A 19,603-nucleotide genomic window follows, 5' to 3' on the forward strand; every position below is an offset into this window, starting at 1 on the left:
AGTACTTCTATGGGACTAGGGTAACTCACTTGCGGTCAGAGCGTACATATAAACGGGCTAGGATAACTCACTAGGGGTCAGGGAGTACTTATAAAGGGGCTAGGGTAACACACTTGGTGTCAGGGAGTACTTATAAAGGACTAGGGTAACTCACTTGTGGTCTGGGAGTACTTATATGGGACCAGTGTAACCCACTTAGGGTCAGGGAGTACTTATAAAGGGACTAGGGTAACTCACTTGTAGTCTGGGAGAACATATATAGGGGCTATGATAACTCACTTGGGGTCAGGAAGTACTTATAAAGGGGCTAGTGTAACTCACTTGCGGTCTGAGAGTACATATAAAGGGGCTAGGGTAACTCACTTGGGGTCAAGGAGTACTTATATGGGACTGTGGTAACTCACTTGGTGTCTATGAGTACTTATTAAGGGCTAGGGTAACTCACTTGTGGTCAGGGAGTACTTATAAGGGACTGGGTAACTCACTTGGGGTCTGGGAGTACATATAAAGCGGCTAGGATAACTCACTTGCGGTCAGAGCGTACATATATAGGGGCTAGGATAACTCACTTGGTGTCAGGGAGTACAAAAAAAGAGGCTATGGTAACTCACTTGGGGTCAGGGAGTACTTCTATGGGACTAGGGAAACTCACTTTGGGTCAAGGAGTACATAAATGGGACTAGGGTAACTCACTTAGGATCAGAGAGTACTTATATAGGGCTAGGATAACTCACTTGGGGTCAGGGAATACTTATAAAGGGGATAGGGTAACTCACTTGGGGTCAGGGAGTACTTATAAGGGACTAGGGTAACTCCCTTGGGGCCTGGGAGAACTTATAAAGGGGCTATGGTAACTCACTTGGGGTCGGGGAATACTTCTATGGGACTAGGGTAACTCACTTGCGGTCAGAGGGTACATATAAAGGGGCTAGGGTAACTCACTTGGGGTCTGGGAGTAGTTATAAGGGACTAGGGTAACTCACTTGGGGTCAGGGAGTACTTATATGGGACTAGGTTAACTCACTTGGTGTCTGTGAGTACTTATATGGGACCAGGGTAACTCAATTGGGGCCAAGGTGTACTTATAAAGGGACTAGGGTAACTCACTTTGGGTCAGGGAGTAGTTATAAGGGACTAGGGTAACTCACTTGTAGTCTGGGAGTACATATAAAGGGGCTATGATGACTCACTTGGGGTCAGGAAGTACTTATAAAGCGGCTAGTGTAACTCACTTGCGGTCAGAGAGTACATATAAAGGAGCTAGGGTAACTCACTTGGGATCAAGGAGTACTTATATAGGGTCTTCGTTAATTCATTTGGGATCCGGGAGTTCTTATTTGGGACTAGGGTAACTCACTTGGGGTCTGGGAGTAATTATTAAGGGGCTATGGTAACTCACTTTGGGTCAAGGAGTACTTATATGGGACTGGGGTTACTCACTTGGTGTCTATGAGTACTTATATGGGACCAGGGTAACTCACTTGGGGTCAGGGTGTACTTATTAAGGGCTAGGGTAACTCACTTGTGGTCAGGGAGTACATATAAGGGACTGGGTAACTCACTTGGGGTCTGGGAGTACATATAAAGCGGCTAGGATAACTCACTTTGGGTCAAGGAGTACATAAATGGGACCAGGGTAACTCACTTGGGGTCAGGGAGTAGTTATAAGGGACTAGGGTAACTCACTTGTAGTCTGGGAGTACATATAAAGGGGCTATGATGACTCACTTGGGGTCAGGAAGTACTTACAAAGCGGCTAGTGTAACTCACTTGCGGTCAGAGAGTACATATAAAGGAGCTAGGGTAACTCACTTGGGATCAAGGAGTACTTATATAGGGTCTTCGTTAATTCATTTGGGATCCGGGAGTTCTTATTTGGGACTAGGGTAACTCACTTGGGGTCTGGGAGTAATTATTAAGGGGCTATGGTAACTCACTTTGGGTCAAGGAGTACTTATATGGGACTGGGGTAACTCACTTGGTGTCTATGAGTACTTATATGGGACCAGGGTAACTCACTTGGGGTCAGGGTGTACTTATTAAGGGCTAGGGTAACTCACTTGTGGTCAGGGAGTACATATAAGGGACTGGGTAACTCACTTGGGGTCTGGGAGTACATATAAAGCGGCTAGGATAACTCACTTTGGGTCAAGGAGTACATAAATGGGACCAGGGTAACTCACTTGGGGCCAGGGTGTACTTATAAAGGGGCTAGGGTAACTCACATGGGGTCAGGGAGTAGTTATAAGGGAGTAGGATTACCCCCTTGGGGTCACGGAGTACTTATAAAGGGGCTATGGTAACTCACTTGGAGTCAGGGAGTACTTAAATGGGATTAGGGTAACTCACTTAGGGTCAGGGAGTACTTATATGGGACTAGGGTAACTAACTTGTGGTCAGGGAGTACTTATATAGGGGATAGGGTAACTCACTTGGGGTCTGGGAGTACATATAAAGGGGTTTGGATAACTCAGTTGGGGTCAGGGAGTACTTCTATGGGACTAGGGTAACTCACTTGGGGTCTGGGAGTAGTTATAAGGGACTAGGGTAACTCACTTTGGGTCAGGGAGTAGTTATAAGGGACTAGGGTAACTCACTTGGAGTCTGGGAGTACATATAAAGGGGCTAGGATAACTCACTTGGGTACTTGGAGCACTTATATGGGGCAAGGGTAAATCAGTTGGGGATAGGGAGTACTAATATGGGACTCTGGTAACTCACTTGCGGTCAGAGAGTACATATAAAGGGGCTAGGGTAACTCACTTGCTGTCAGAGAGTACTTATAAGGGACTAGGGTAACTCACTTGCGACAGAGAGTATATATAAAGGGGCAAATATAACTCACTTGGGGTCAGGGAGTACTTCTATGGAACTAGGGTAACCCACTTGTGGTCTGGGAGTTCTTATAAGGGACTAGGGTAACCCACTTAGCGTCAGGGAGTACTTATAAAGGGGCTAGGGTAACTCACTTTGGGTCAGGGAGTAGTTATAAGGGACTAGGGTAACTCACATGGAGTCTGGGAGTGCATATAAAGCGGCTAGGATAACTCACTTTGGGTCAAGGAGTACATAAATGGGACCAGGGTAACTCACTTGGGGTCAGGGAGTAGTTATAAGGGACTAGGGTAACTCACTTGTAGTCTGGGAGTACATATAAAGGGGCTATGATGACTCACTTTGGGTCAGGGAGTAGTTATAAGGGACTAGGGTAACTCACATGGAGTCTGGGAGTGCATATAAAGGGGCTGGGTTAACTCACTTGGGGTCAGGGAGTACTTATAACGGGGCTAGGGTAACTCGCTTTGGGTCGGGGAGTAGTTATAAGGGACTAGGGTAACTCACTTGGACACTGGGAGTACACATAAAAGGGGTAGTATAACTCACTTGGTGTCAGGGAGTACCATGAAGACTACACAAGGAGATTCAACTCTGGGGTATGAGCTTGTGCCCATTACTTGACTTACAATATAATTATATTTTCTGCCACCCGTGGCGCAAGTGTTATTAGTGTACCCATATGTATATGTATATTTTCATCAAATACTTATATACACAGTGACTCACTTGTTCTATTCCACATTTTAGTGATGACATGACGGATGATCGCCTGAATTTGAAGGAATTGAGCCAGTTGAGGTGGCTTGATGTACTCGTCGTTGCTTCTTTGCCCTCAAATAATACTTTCTTAATTATTTTATATACTGGATTTTTTATGAAATTTGTGAATTTTAAATATTTAACCTTTTCCACTGTTACAATATATATTTGCTAGCAATATGCGCTGTTGTTGTTACCCCAATTGCAAAAGAGATAAAAACCAAATTAGGTCACTTTTTAAGGTTCCAAAGGTATGTATTATTAACAAACATAAACATGAGCACAATATTTAGTATATGTATAACTCTCATCTTTATTACTCAACATCATTATAATTCATTTATTTATCTTTCATAGAATTCTGAAAGAAGGAATGAGTGGAGACTTGCAATGGGTTATACATCACTATGTAATAATAATTATGTATGTGAGCTTCATTTTAAAGAAGACGATATCTTGAGATCATATAAGACTTTAATGCCAGATGGATCTTATAATATTATAGAGAAGGCTAGACCTAGATTATCACCTATGTCAGTGCCCATTAAGGTATTTAATAAAAAATTTAGGTATCAGTATCCAAAGTTTATTATAAGCAATCTATATATATGTTGTATACAAAAATGTATTATTTGGTTTGGCACAAAAACCGATAATTTTTTAATTGGTAAGAGTTAAAGTTAAATTAACTTTCTCATTGACATATTGTTATTAGAATAAGACAACCAAAATTAATATTGTCTCCTTTGATAAAATGCTGTAAAATATTGGACAGAATTAATCTTTTTTTGATAGAACGAGATAGATTCTATCCAGCATTTTATAGCATTTTAACAAGGGCTGATTTTCTCTCTTTAATAAACAAATCCTTCTCTAATAAATGATAGATATCACTAAAACAAATTTAACCTTGACTCATTGCAATAAAGTTTATAGTGTAATTTACAACTTTTCTACTTTTCTAATAATACATGATTATTAGTACTGCGACAGAAATACTAACATTGAATATTAAATAAGACATCTTTTTAGAATATACAAGTTCAAACCAAACTAAACCAAAAAAAAATAAATAAATACAAATGTTAAAAGTTTTTTTTAGATTGTAGGTAACATAAGTACAAAAAAAATTGGAGGCCAAACATCTGACATATCTGAAACAAGTTCAGTTATTAGTGTAAGTAATTTTTATAATATTAAGCAATAACGATTTCTTAGGATTAATAATTGAATTCTTTTTCCTATATTGGTCTTCTGTCATTTAATTTTTTATAGACTACAAATGATGTATCAATAATGGATTCGCAAAATAAAGAAAGTGAAAGTATTCCATTGTTGGAGTTGTTTCCTAGTGAAGTAGGTATTTGTATATATTTAAAAAAAGCAGTTGTGTTAAATCAAATAAAGGTAATTAACAAGATTAGTACTAGCTACAAACAGTTTTTTTGTAGGATATGAATGTACTGCCATTGATAGCACTGTCTCCATCCTTTAAATGTTTAGATTTAAGAAATCTTCAAAGGCAAATATGTGATCAGCTTCCTACAGAATGGACTTCCTTCATTATTTGTAATCAGCTGACAATATTAAATATGTCAGAAAAAAGTGAAAATATAAAAAGTCTAATTATTCATGAAGACACAACTACTGAGGTAACAATGATTTATATATTCTTACATATTTCAATTGTTATAATAGTGTGTATAGCTTTCCTAATAAATCACTAATTATAATTTTAATTGCAGTTGTATATAGCAAATAAGAAAATGGTTAATATATCAGGTTTAGTCAATGCTGAATCTCTTAGTGATATATTAAAGAATATAAAAGAAATTTCACCGTTATTATTGTGTCAGGGTATAGGGGATAGCAAAGGGTAACTATTTTTGTAGTTCTTATATTTTTATAATTTAGTTTACAAATGCAGTCAATAAATATATAATTTATAGTTATTTTAACTCATTTAATTTTTTGTTCATATATATAGTTATTCCACAAGTTGTGCAACATATATAACATTAACATCTCGTAATCGAAGATGTAAACAATGTGCAATTGATAAACATAAAATTTTGCTGAGAGAAAAATTGAATGGTCATAAACTAACTCTTCTAAAACAAAAGCTTATGGATAAAACCAGAGCTCTAAAAGTGGCAAACCAAAGAATTAAGAGATTAATTTCTAAGGTAAAATGATGTAGTTTTAAGAAAAATTTATTTAAATTGTCAATCTTTACTTCTTAAAATCTAGCACAAACATACACCAAACTCATTTTACATTTTTAGACTATTGAAGTTAACAATTTTAGGTTCAAATTTTTCAATAAATCAATGTATTACATAATGAATATATCTTTGATTACTATGAAGTTATCGTTTAAATTTTGCATTAAAATAAATTATATGATGAAAAATGTAAAATTTAATCGCTCATATTTTAGTAATAAAAGATATGATATATTTGAAATTTTCAGAAATTCAATGTTTAAAGATATGCCGTCATTGAATGTAATATTGAAATATATATCAAAGACTTGTGAAAAGGTAGTGCATATATACTTTAGAGGCCTTTTTAATACATATATGCAAAATTTCCTTTCATGTGTTTCAGATGAGTGAAATGAAAAAAAAAATTTCTATAATGCATCATCAATTTTTAGAAAGAGATAATGATTTGATAGAAAAAAAAATAAAAAATTTATGCAAAGAACAGCAAGATATAGTAAGAACATACTTTTTAGCAGCCGAAACGCCAAAAAATGGAATACGTTACACGAAGCAATGGATATATGGGTGTTTATTAATGCGTATAAAAAGTAGAAAATTATACGAACATCTTCGTAACCATAATATTTTGCCTTTACCTCATATAAATACAATCCGAAAATATATTGAAAAAATATCAAGCTCATATGGTTTCCACGACAGTGTTTTTCGATCAATGAAGGAAAAAGCTATTGAGCTTCCGCAAGAGGAGAGACGCGGTATAACAATTTATTGTTATTATTGTCTTCATTAAAATAATGATATTCTTGATGCTTATTCACAAATGGACTAGGTCATAATAATTGCATATAAAAATAATTCGTTATTCGACAACAGCATAAAACTTACAGATATATTTGATTGTTAACGATTCACTGTGTTTTCAATGAAGCACTATTTATTGTAATAGCCCTAATTTTAACTAATAATGATTTTAGGTGCAATTCTAATTGATGAAATGAAGCTTATGGAGAATACATCATTTGATCGTAAGACCATGCAGTTTAAAGGTTTGGTTGATTTGGGCGATTACACACCTGAACACCAGAAAAATGAGCGTGGCGACCATGCTCTAGTAATAATGTTTCAGCCATTTAGAGGGCAATGGGTGCAAACATTGGGATGCTTTTTAAGTAAAGGTTGTGCACCTAGCAATGTTTTGTGCTGCCTAATTCTTGAGTGTCTAACGCTATTAGAACAAAGCTCTTTCTTTTGCGATGTTCTTACTACTGATGGTGCTCAGTGGAACAGATCTATGTGGACTAAATTTGGTGTTGATGAACATAATATTAGTTGTCAACATCCTTGTGATCCAGAAAGAAAACTGTGGTTCTGTTCAGATTTCCCTCATCTCGTTAAAAACTTCAGGAACTTTATTGTTGCGAATGATGAAACATTTGTAATCATTGCATTTTATTATTACTTGTAAATATTGAACTCTAAAAATGAATATTTTTGTATAAAAACATGTTTTCAGACACCTGATGGTATAATAAAAAAAAGACATTGGGTAGCTTTACTGGATATTGAGCACCAAGATACATTTGGCTTAAAAATTTCTTATAAATTGACAGCTGATCATTTGCAGCCGAAATTTTATCAAAAAATGAACGTCCCCATGGCTTTTGAGGTAAATATTCAATATTGCATAGAAAATTATTATATAGGTAGATATGATTTTATATCAATTATATAATTTATTTGCGTATTACAGCTTGTTTCAGATCGTGTATCAGCCGCATGTTAATTTTTAAAGATATAAATGATGCTTTATGTGATAGTGAATCAACTGTTAAGTTTATAAATCGTGTAAATAAAGTAATTAAAGCTATGATGCCACGAAGTGCCATAAATGCTCTCCGGTTACATTCATCAGAATATCAAGTATTTTTAAATAACGATTTTATTATATTACTCCAATGCAAACATCTATAAACAACTATTATATTCTTTAATTTAATTTAGACTTTATCCGACTTTCTGGATTATCTCCAAAAATGGGAAGATCTAGCTGTACAAAACAATTATAAATTTTTGACAAAAAATAATGTGACAGGACTAAAAGTTACACTAAAGGCAGCTTTAGAAATTGTTACATTTTTAAATTTTGAGCATAATTATCTTTATCTCATGACTACAAGGCTGAATCAGGATGCATTAGAGGTAATTCTTTAATGTGTTATTTATATATTCTTGTGCATTGAAGGAAGTCAAAAAATTGTCCAACTTTTTAGATAAGAAATTATTGATTATCATGTAAAATATATATTATACATATTATTTAGTGAGCATATTGCAATTCATAATTTTTGAATAGTTATATCAAATTACTTATGAAAGTAAAACAACAAGAATATTTATTAAATATAACTGCTGCAATACAAAAATATTACAAAAATTAGGGTATACGAGGTTTAGATGTTATACGAATAAAATGTAATAGCTTTATACAGTATCTGAGCATGGGTTTTAATAGGGTGAGAGACTAAGCATATAAACTGTTATCGGACATTATATCAAATGCTTATTATGTTTTCTCTACGTTTCTCTGGGATTAATTATACGTACAATGCTTTTAAATTATTCCTTTTTACCCCTGTAACACTTATCGACAGTTTCCCTCTGTATTATGTCATACTCCATCTTTGCGTTAAAATATTTTGCAAATAATCATTTCATGCAGATTTCTTTTTTTCCCTCTAGATAGGTACAAAAGCAGTTCAAAATGAATTGAAGATTTTTTCCACTTATTCCAATAAAATATATGCAGCACGTTTTGTGTAATTAAAGCTTTACAAATAGAAGTTATTGTTAGCCTATATTATTATTAAAAGTAGGCAAGGCTAGAACAGTTGTAGGCTGGAGTATGCAAAGGACAATACTGGATGATATAAAAACAAAGGCTAATTAAATTGTTCCCATTAAACATAGAGTTAAAATACATGCTGCATATATGTGTTACTGAAAAGATGACATAAATAATACTAAAAAGAATATGCAAATTATCATTTTTTAACAGGTAATAGATTGAAAGAGGTGAAATATCAGGTTTGATTGTATTATTTGACTATACCACGTTACTTGATTCGTGCTTTACGCCAAATTCTCCACATATTGGTAAAAGTATGTTTGATAAAAATTACAAACTAGTCAATTCTATTCAGTTTCAAGCTTTACCTAACAGAAAAATTTATCAAGACGTTTAACAATATGTGAAAAAACTGGCCTTTAGTCAAATACTCCAAAACCATTATTATTGCTACTAAAAATATTTATTTTTTAATTTTTTTTAGCGATTTTTCGGGTTGGCTCGAGGTGTATGTGGGTCAAATGATCATCCTGATTCCACTTTATTTGGATACATGTTTAATTTAATGTCTTCATATTCGTTGCTGAAACCTTGTAAAGGATCAAATATTTGTGGAGGTGATAGGCTAACTGCACTTTTGACAGCTGTAAATAATTCTAAAACATCAAAAGCTCATGAAGAGTATACGCTAATTCTAGATGACATAATAGAAAACAAAACATATATGGCCGATGTACGAAATCCGCTTATTGATGAAGTAAATAATAATACACAGTGGTCAACAAACTACAATGACACATCAAAATATATTTTATCGTATATGGCTGGATATATAGTCAGAAAGAGTAAGAGATGGACAAAATGTGGTGAATGCATGGGGAGCCTTCAGGAAATATCAGAATTCGAAAAAAAGAAATTAGATGAAAATAAATTGATTAATTTGTTAAGCAAAGGTTTGCTAAAACATCCTTCTAAAACTCTATGTTTACTGCTACAAAAAGTGGAAAAAAATATAATGGAAGTTATTTTAAAGAACAATAAAATAGAGGCTGATACATTCTTTCATATATTATATTCTTTACAAGAGACAGAAATACCAAAAGTTGGGTGCTCCATTCATTTAGACAACTTAACACGAAAAATTTTAAACTTCTATTTAATAATGAGGGCTAATTTTCTCTCTAAAGGTGAAAATAAAAAAGCTAATAAAGCTAAAGAACAAACAAAAAAATCCAGGAAAATGGCAAAGCTATAAACTTATTGTAATAGATATGATGAGAAGTATGTTGGTGATTGGGAGATTGTTTTCCTTTGAATATTTGTTCATAGGTTATCAAAGCGTATAAAAATTGTTCGTTGTAATCCATATATGTATAATATATGATTATTTATATAATATGTTAGAAAAGTTGAAATATATTAGAACTGAAATAAAAACTTCAAAAATATATCTTTTTTTTTATTGAAAATGTAAAACCAGCAATAACAGAAAGTCGACGTTTTTCGCTTTTCATAAATAATGTAATAATGCTTATAATATAAATAATTTTAAATGATATAAATTTTTTAATAATTTCTAAAAAAATGTAATGCACTAAAACATAAACATTTATATTATAAATGAAAAGCTAAATCCATCTTTATGAAATCATTTATTTTATTCAAAATATCTTTCATTTTGCTGTTTTCAATATATTCTAAATTCTCCACCCGGTATATGCAGTTGGATAATGTACTACTATATAATAATACGATATATATATATATGTATATTGTACACTAGTTACACATGCGCCGCCAGTAGTCAAAATATTAACTATAATATTGTTTCATCGTTAGTCTTCAAATATCTAGTAAGTTTTACATGAAGTTGAACCTCCTTGTGTAGTCTTCATGGGGAGTACTTATAAAGGGGATAGGGTAAATCACTTGGGGTCAGGGAGTACTTACAAGGGACTAGGGTAACTCACTTGGACACTGGGAGTACATATAAAAGGGGTAGGATAACTCACTTGGGGTAAGGGAGTACTTATAAAGGGGATAGGGTAAATCACTTGGGGTCAGGGAGTACTTACAAGAGACTAGGATAACTCACTTGGAGTCTGGGAGTGCTTATATGGGACCAGGGTAACTCACTTGGGGCCAGGGTGTACTTATAAAGGGGCTAGGGTAACTCACTTGGGGTCAGGGAGTAGTTATAAGGGACTAGGGTAACTCACTTGGGGTCTGGGAGTACATATAAAGGGGCTAGGGTAACTTACTTGCGGTCAGAGAGTACATATAAAAGGGCTAGGATAACCCACTTGGGATCAGGGAGTACTTATATAGGGGCTAGGGTAACTCACTTAGGGTCAGGGAGTACTTCTATGGGACTAGGGTAACTCACGTGAGGTCTGGGAGTAGTTATAAGGGACTAGGGTAACTCACTTGGGGTCTGGGAGTACTTACAAGGGACGAGGGTAACTCTCTTGGGGTCTGGGAGTACTTATAAAGGGGCTATGGTAACTCACTAGGGGTCATGGAGTATTTATATGGGACCAGGGTAAATCATTTGCGTTCAGAGAGTACATATAAAGGGGTTTGGATAACTCAGTTGGGGTCAGGGAGTACTTCTATGGGACTAGGGTAACTCACTTTGGGTCAGGGAGTAGTTATAAGGGACTAGGGTAACTCACTTTGGGTCAGGGAGTAGTTATAAGGGACTAGGGTAACTCACATGGAGTCTGGGAGTGCATATAAAGGGGCTGGAATAACTCACTTGGGGTCAGGGAGTACTTATATGGGACTAGGGTAACTCACCTGCTGTCAGAGAGTACATATAAAGGGGCTAGGGTAACTCACATGGGGTCAGGGAGTAATTCTATGGGACTAGGGTAACTCTCTTGGGGTCAGGGTGTACTTATAGGGGACTAGGGTAACTCTCTTGGGGTCAGGGAGTACTTATAAGGGACTAGGGTAACTCACTTGGGGTCTGGGAGTACATATAAAGTGGCTAGGATAACTCACTTGCGGTCAGAGAGTACTTATAAAGGGGCTAGGGTAACTCACTTGCTGTAAGAGAGCACATATAAAGGGGCTAGAATAACTCACTTGAGGTCAAGGAGTACTTATAAAGGTGATATGGTAACTCACTTGTGGTCAGGGAGTACTAATAAAGGGGGCTAGGGTAACTCCCTTTGGGTCAAGGAGTACTTATATGGGACTAGGGTAACTCACTTGGGGCCAAGGTGTACTTATTATGGGCTAGGGTAACTCACTTGTGGTCAGGGAGTATTTATAAAGGGGCTAGGATAACTCACTTGGGGTCAGAGAGTACATATATAGGGGCTAGGATAACTCACTTGGGTTCAGGGAGTACTTATAAAGGGGCTATGGTAACTCACTTGGGGCCAGGGAGCACTTATAAAGGGGATAGGATAACTCACTTGGGGTCCGGGAGTACTTATAAAGGGGCTAAGGTAACACACTTGGGTTCAGTGAGTACATATATGAGACTAGGGTAACACACTTGAGATCAGGGAGTACTTATAAAGGGGCTATGGTAACTCACTATGGGTCAGGGAGTACTTATAAACGGGCTAGGGTAACTCACTTTGGGTCGGGGAGTAGTTATAAGGGACTAGGGTAACTCACTTGGACACTGGGAGTACATATAAAAGGGGTAGGATAACTCACTTGGGGTAAGGGAGTTCTTATAAAGGGGATAGGGTAAATCACTTGGGGTCAGGGAGTATTTACAAGGGACTAGGATAACTCACTTGGAGTCTGGGAGTGCTTATATGGGACCAGGGTAACTCACTTGGGGCCAGGGTGTACTTATAAAGGGGCTAGGGTAACTCACTTGGGGTCAGGGAGTAGTTATAAGGGACTAGGGTAACTCACTTGGGGTCTGGGAGTACATATAAAGGGGCTAGGGTAACTTACTTGCGGTCAGAGAGTACATATAAAAGGGCTAGGATAACCTACTTGGGATCAGGGAGTACTTATATAGGGGCTAGGGTAACTCACTTAGGGTCAGGGAGTACTTCTATGGGACTAGGGTAACTCACTTGGGGTTTGGGAGTAGTTATAAGGGACTAGGGTAACTCACTTGGGGTCTGGGAGTACTTCTATGGGACTAGGGTAACTCACTTTGGGTCAGGGAGTAGTTATAAGGGACTAGGGTAACTCACTTTGGGTCAGGGAGTAGTTATAAGGGACTAGGATAACTCACATGGAGTCTGGGAGTGCATATAAAGGGGCTGGGATAACTCACTTGGGGTCAGGGAGTACTTATATGGGACTAGGGTAACTCACCTGCTGTCAGAGAATACATATAAAGGGGCTAGGGTAACTCACATGGGGTCAGGGAGCAATTCTATGGGACTAGGGTAACTCTCTTGGGGTCAGGGTGTACTTATATGGGACTAGGGTAACTCTCTTGGGGTCAGGGAGTACTTATAAGGGACTAGGGTAACTCACTTGAGGTCTGGGCGTACATATAAAGTGGCTAGGATAACTCACTTGCTGTCAGAGAGTACTTATAAAGGGGCTAGGGTAACTCACTTGCTGTAAGAGAGCACATATAAAGGGGCTAGGATAACTCACTTGAGGTCAAGGAGTACTTATAAAGGTGATATGGTAACTCACTTGTGGTCAGGGAGTACTAATTAAGGGGGCTAGGGTAACTCACTTTGGGTCAAGGAGTACTTATATGGGACTAGGGTAACTCACTTGGGGCCAAGGTGTACTTATTATGGGCTAGGGTAACTCACCTGTGGTCAGGGAGTATTTATAAGGGACTGGGTAACTCACTTGGGGCCATGGTGTACTTATATAGGGGCTAGGGTAACACACTTGGGGTCTGGGAGTACTTATATGGGACTAGGGTAACTCACTTGCGGTCAGAGAGTACATATAAAGGTGCTAGGGTAACTCACTTGGGGTCTGGGAGTACTTATAAAGGTGATATGGTAACTCACTTGTGGTCAGGGAGTACTAATAAAGGGGGCTAGGGTAACTCACTTTGGGTCAAGGAGTACTTATATGGGACTAGGGTAACTCTCTTGGGGTCAGGGAGTACTTATAAGGGACTAGGGTAACTCACTTGGGGTCAGAGAGTACATATAAAGGAGCTAGGATAACTCACTTGGGGTCAGGGAGTACTTATATAGGGGCTAGGGTAACACACTTGGGGTCTGGGAGTACTTATATGGGACTAGGGTAACTCACTTGCGGTCAGAGAGTACATATAAAGGGGCTAGGATAACTCACTTGCGGTCAGAGAGTACATATAAAGGGGCTAGGATAACACACTTGGGGTCAGGGAGTACTTATAAAGGTGATATGGTAACTCACTTGGGGCCAGGGAGTACTAATATGAAACTAGGGTAACACACTTTTTTTTTTTTTTTTTTTTCTTTCCGACGCTATGCGAGGTAGGGGGAAACTTCTTAAAGCCTTACGGCTTGTTAAGTACCTCTGGCGGCCGATGTTTTGGCCAGAGGTTATGTGGGATTCTAACCCACCAAAACCCCCTACCTGCCCCCCTTTTTTTTTTTTTTTTTTTTTTTTTTTTCCGACGCTTTGCGAGGTAGGGGGAAACTTCTTAAAGCCTTACGGCATGTTAAGTACCTCTGGCGGCCGATGTTTTGGCCAGAGGTTATGTGGGATTCTAACCCACCAAAACCCCCTACCTGCCCCCCTACCCGGTACCAAGCATAGCTTATAACATCAGGTAGGAGGGTATACGCTCTACTCTACGACCGTATGCGGTCATCCCCAGACAAACAAAAACCCCTGTCTCTACCCCACCCCAGAGGAGAGAGCAGCAGACTCCTCAGCTCGGACTCTAATGTCCTTGGAGGTGAGGACCCTAACCGAGAAGCTGGAAAATGCATTCCAAGCTCTCGGCGTATTCGTAACATGGGACACAAGGGTCTCCACCTCCAACGAGGGCACACCTAAAGCATCACAGAGTTCTGCTCTTTCGCATTCCCACAGTGGACACCACAACAGCGTGTGCTCCGCCGTATCCGCGACCGGATTCGGGGAGCACCAGCAGTCGGGAGTCGCCCTGCGGCCCACCCTCGCGCGATGACTCATGAAACTACCATGCCCCAGGAGCATCTGGGAAACATGGTAGCTCAAGCTTCTACAATTAGCAGCCAGCCAGGACCGGATGTCCGGGATGATTCGGTGAGTCCACCTACCCCGACCATCCGAGTCCCATGCTGCCTGCCATCTCTCTACTAAATTCGCCCTCGCCAATCTCCGCGCTTCGGCCACGCCAGCCGAGGAGCCACCCGCACGCGCCGCATCGTACACCTCCCTGCGCTCCAAAGCTAAAAGATGGGCCGGTGGTATGCCCGAGATTACTAATAGCGCACAGGACGAAGCCGTACGACACGCGCGGGAAACCCTCAGCGCCATGACCCTCTGCGCGGAGATTAGGGACCTCGCAATGGTTGGGCGAGAGGCAGCCTCAGCCCAGCAAGGCGCCCCGTAAAGAAGAATGCTGTGCACTAAATTCGTGTACAACATCCTTCCCGAGACCCCCGACCCACCCACGTTCGGCAATAAGCTACTCAACGCCCACCCAGCCTTTTTGGCTTTTCCCACCATGCAATCAATGTGAAACTTGAAGGAAAGACGACGATCCAACCACACACCGAGGTATTTCGCCCGCGGGGAGACGGAAACCGTCTCGCCCCCGACCGAAAACCGCGGAGCCCGATCAGACCGCCTCCTAGAGAAGAAAACAGCCTCCGATTTGGAGACGTTCACCTCCAGGTTCCTCCCCTCAAGCCACAGAACGATACGCGACAAAGCCCTGCTAGCCTTCAACTGCAAGGACCCGACGCTTCCCGCAGACACACCCAATGCCGTATCGTCCGCGTAACAAGTCAACGTGCAGCCCTCCGGGAGACTCAACCGCAGCAGACCGTCGAAACAAATGTTCCACAGGAGAGGTCCTAAGACCGATCCCTGCGGAACACCCGCCCCAACGCGCCACTGCCGTCCAGCGCACTCAATGACCCGGTCCCCCAGGTAACTGCGGACTATATCCACAATCACCCCCGGGACCGCGCCATTGGCGGCCAGGGCCTCCAAGATGGCCGCATGCGACACAGAATTGAACGCGTTCTTAATGTCGAGAAGGATTACGGCCACGCGTTTGCTCCGGTACACAGACCCCCGAAGGGCGATCCGAATAAAATTCTGGACAGCCGATACGGCATCCATGGTACTTCTACCAGGACGAAACCCGTATTGACCGTCCGCGAGATGTGCGACCCCCTCATAAACCTCCGTAAGACGAGCGACAACTACCCTCTCGAACAACTTCCCCACCACCGGTAGGAGAGATATGGGTCTGAAGCCCCCGATCCCTTTCGGGATTAGGACAACCCTCGCCCTCCTCCAGATAGCGGGAAAGTCGCCGAGTTCCAGGCAGCGGTTGAACAACCGGGCAAAATCAGCGGGGCAACTCATTGCTGCAACCTTAACCACTTCCGGGAGAATGCCATCGACACCAGGGGCCCCCTTTGCAGGGGACCTCCCGGCAGCCATGACAATCTCTGCTTCCGTGATGAGATCAGACTCCAAGATCGGCCTGGTGTTACCGCGTACCACGAATGGAACGCCCCCAAGGGTAACACACTTGGGGTCAGGGAGAACTTATAAAGGGGCTAGGATAACTCACTTGCGGTCAGAGAGTACATATAAAGGGGCTAGGATAACTCACTCGCGGTCAGAGAGTACATATATAGGGACTGGAATAACTCACTTGGGGTCAGGGACTACTACTATGGGACTAGGGTAACTCACTTGCGGTGAGAGATTACATATAAAGGGGCTAGGATAACTCACTTGAGGTCTGGGAGTACTTATAAAGGTGATATGGTAACTCACTTGTGGTCAGGGAGTACTAATAAAGGGGGCTAGGGTAACTCACTTTGGGTCAAGGAGTACTTATTTGGGACTAGGGTAACTCTCTTGGGGTCAGGGAGTACTTATAAGGGACTAGGGTAACTCACTTGTGGTCAGGGAGTATTTATAAGGGACTGGGTAACTCACTTGGGGCCATGGTGTACTTATATAGGGGCTAGGGTAACACACTTGGGGTCTGGGAGTACTTATATGGGACTAGGGTAACTCACTTGCGGTCAGAGAGTACATATAAAGGGGCTAGGGTAACTCACTTGGGGTCTGGGAGTACTTATAAAGGTGATATGGTAACTCACTTGTGGTCAGGGAGTACTAATAAAGGGGGCTAGGGTAACTCACTTTGGGTCAAGGAGTACTTATATGGGACTAGGGTAACTCTCTTGGAGTCAGGGAGTACTTATAAGGGACTAGGGTAACTCACTTGGGGTCAGAGAGTACATATAAAGGGGGCTAGGGTAACTCACTTTGGGTCAAGGAGTACTTATATGGGACTAGGGTAACTCTCTTGGGGTCAGGGAGTACTTATAAGGGACTAGGGTAACTCACTTGTGGTCAGGGAGTATTTATAAGGGACTGGGTAACTCACTTGGGGCCATGGTGTACTTATATAGGGGCTAGGGTAACACACTTGGGGTCTGGGAGTACTTATATGGGACTAGGGTAACTCACTTGCGGTCAGAGAGTACATATAAAGGGGCTAGGATAACTCACTTGCGGTCAGAGAGTACATATAAAGGGGCTAGGATAACACACTTGGGGTCAGGGAGTACTTATAAAGGTGATATGGTAACTCACTTGGGGCCAGGGAGTACTAATATGAAACTAGGGTAACACACTTTTTTTTTTTTTTTTTTTTCTTTCCGACGCTATGCGAGGTAGGGGGAAACTTCTTAAAGCCTTATGGCTTGTTAAGTACCTCTGGCGGCCGATGTTTTGGCCAGAGGTTATGTGGGATTCTAACCCACCAAAACCCCCTACCTGCCCCCCTTTTTTTTTTTTTTTTTTTTTTTTTCCGACGCTTTGCGAGGTAGGGGGAAACTTCTTAAAGCCTTACGGCATGTTAAGTACCTCTGGCGGCCGATGTTTTGGCCAGAGGTTATGTGGGATTCTAACCCACCAAAACCCCCTACCTGCCCCCCTACCCGGTACCAAGCATAGCTTATAACATCAGGTAGGAGGGTATACGCTCTACTCTACGACCGTATGCGGTCATCCCCAGACAAACAAAAACCCCAGTCTCTACCCCACCCCAGAGGAGAGAGCAGCAGACTCCTCAGCTCGGACTCTAATGTCCTTGGAGGTGAGGACCCTAACCGAGAAGCTGGAAAATGCATTCCAAGCTCTCGGCGTATTCGTAACATGGGACACAAGGGTCTCCACCTCCAACGAGGGCACACCTAAAGCATCACAGAGTTCTGCTCTTTCGCATTCCCACAGGGGACACCACAACAGCGTGTGCTCCGCCATATCCGCGACCGGATTCGGGGAGCACCAGCAGTCGGGAGTCGCCCTGCGGCCCACCCTCGCGCGATGACTCATGAAACTACCATGCCTCAGGAGCATCTGGGAAACATGGTAGCTCAAGCTTCTACAATTAGCAGCCAGCCAGGACCGGATGTCCGGGATGATTCGGTGAGTCCACCTACCCCGACCATTCGAGTCCCATGCTGCCTGCCATCTCTCTACTAAATTCGCCCTCGCCAATCTCCGCGCTTCGGCCACTCCAGCCGAGGAGCCACCCGCACGCGCCGCATCGTACACCTCCCTGCGCTCCAAAGCTAAAAGATGGGCCGGTGGTATGCCCGAGATTGCTAATAGCGCACAGGACGAAGCCGTACGACACGCGCGGGAAACCCTCAGCGCCATGACCCTCTGCGCGGAGATTAGGGACCTCGCAATGGTTGGGCGAGAGGCAGCCTCAGCCCAGCAAGGCGCCCCGTAAAGAAGAATGCTGTGCACTAAATTCGTGTACAACATCCTTCCCGAGACCCCCGACCCACCCACGTTCGGCAATAAGCTACTCAACGCCCACCCAGCCTTTTTGGCTTTTCCCACCATGCAATCAATGTGAAACTTGAAGGAAAGACGACGATCCAACCACACACCGAGGTATTTCGCCCGCGGGGAGACGGGAACCGTCTCGCCCCCGACCGAAAACCGCGGAGCCCGATCAGACCGCCTCCTAGAGAAGAAAACAGCCTCCGATTTGGAGACGTTCACCTCCAGGTTCCTCCCCTCAAGCCACAGAACGATACGCGACAAAGCCCTGCTAGCCTTCAACTGCAAGGACCCGACGCTTCCCGCAGACACACCCAATGCCGTATCGTCCGCGTAACAAGTCAACGTGCAGCCCTCCGGGAGACTCAACCGCAGCAGACCGTCGAAACAAATGTTCCACAGGAGAGGTCCTAAGACCGATCCCTGCGGAACACCCGCCCCAACGCGCCACTGCCGTCCAGCGCACTCAATGACCCGGTCCCCCAGGTAACTGCGGACTATATCCACAATCACCCCCGGGACCGCGCCATTGGCGGCCAGGGCCTCCAAGATGGCCGCATGCGACACAGAATTGAACGCGTTCTTAATGTCGAGAAGGATTACGGCCACGCGTTTGCTCCGGTACACAGACCCCCGAAGGGCGATCCGAATATAATTCTGGACAGCCGATACGGCATCCATGGTACTTCTACCAGGACGAAACCCGTATTGACCGTCCGCGAGATGTGCGACCCCCTCATAAACCTCCGTAAGACGAGCGACAACTACCCTCTCGAACAACTTCCCCACCACCGTTAGGAGAGATATGGGTCTGAAGCCCCCGATCCCTTTCGGGATTAGGACAACCCTCGCCCTCCTCCAGATAGCGGGAAAGTCGCCGAGTTCCAGGCAGCGGTTGAACAACCGGGCAAAATCAGCGGGGCAACTCATTGCTGCAACCTTAACCACTTCCGGGAGAATGCCATCGACACCAGGGGCCCCCTTTGCAGGGGACCTCCCGGCAGCC

At 42.0% G+C, this 19,603-nt stretch overlaps 2 protein-coding genes across 2 annotated transcripts; both read left to right on the forward strand.

Moving 5' to 3' along the window:
- The first annotated feature begins 3,776 nt into the window (after positions 1–3,776).
- Positions 3,777–5,385, forward strand: LOC136777817 (uncharacterized). Its single transcript, XM_066734407.1, has 6 exons — positions 3,777–3,848; positions 3,955–4,146; positions 4,700–4,774; positions 4,873–4,953; positions 5,049–5,249; positions 5,353–5,385. The coding sequence occupies exons 1-6, from the start codon at positions 3,777–3,779 to the stop codon at positions 5,383–5,385; spliced, it is 654 nt and encodes a 217-aa protein (XP_066590504.1).
- A 2,316-nt stretch (positions 5,386–7,701) lies between these two features.
- Positions 7,702–10,079, forward strand: LOC136777849 (uncharacterized). The gene is made up of 4 exons (XM_066734436.1): positions 7,702–7,745; positions 7,827–8,024; positions 8,565–8,880; positions 9,155–10,079. Exon 4 carries the CDS (start codon positions 9,224–9,226, stop codon positions 9,923–9,925), a length of 702 nt encoding a protein of 233 aa, XP_066590533.1. The 5' UTR covers positions 7,702–7,745; positions 7,827–8,024; positions 8,565–8,880; positions 9,155–9,223; the 3' UTR covers positions 9,926–10,079.
- The last annotated feature ends 9,524 nt before the right edge of the window (positions 10,080–19,603 follow it).

The sequence above is a fragment of the Prorops nasuta genome, unplaced genomic scaffold, assembly GCF_024137725.1.
Source record: "Prorops nasuta isolate Cenicafe-Biocafe unplaced genomic scaffold, Cenicafe_Pnas_1.2 PNAS00012, whole genome shotgun sequence".
Lineage (NCBI taxonomy): Eukaryota > Metazoa > Arthropoda > Insecta > Hymenoptera > Bethylidae > Prorops > Prorops nasuta.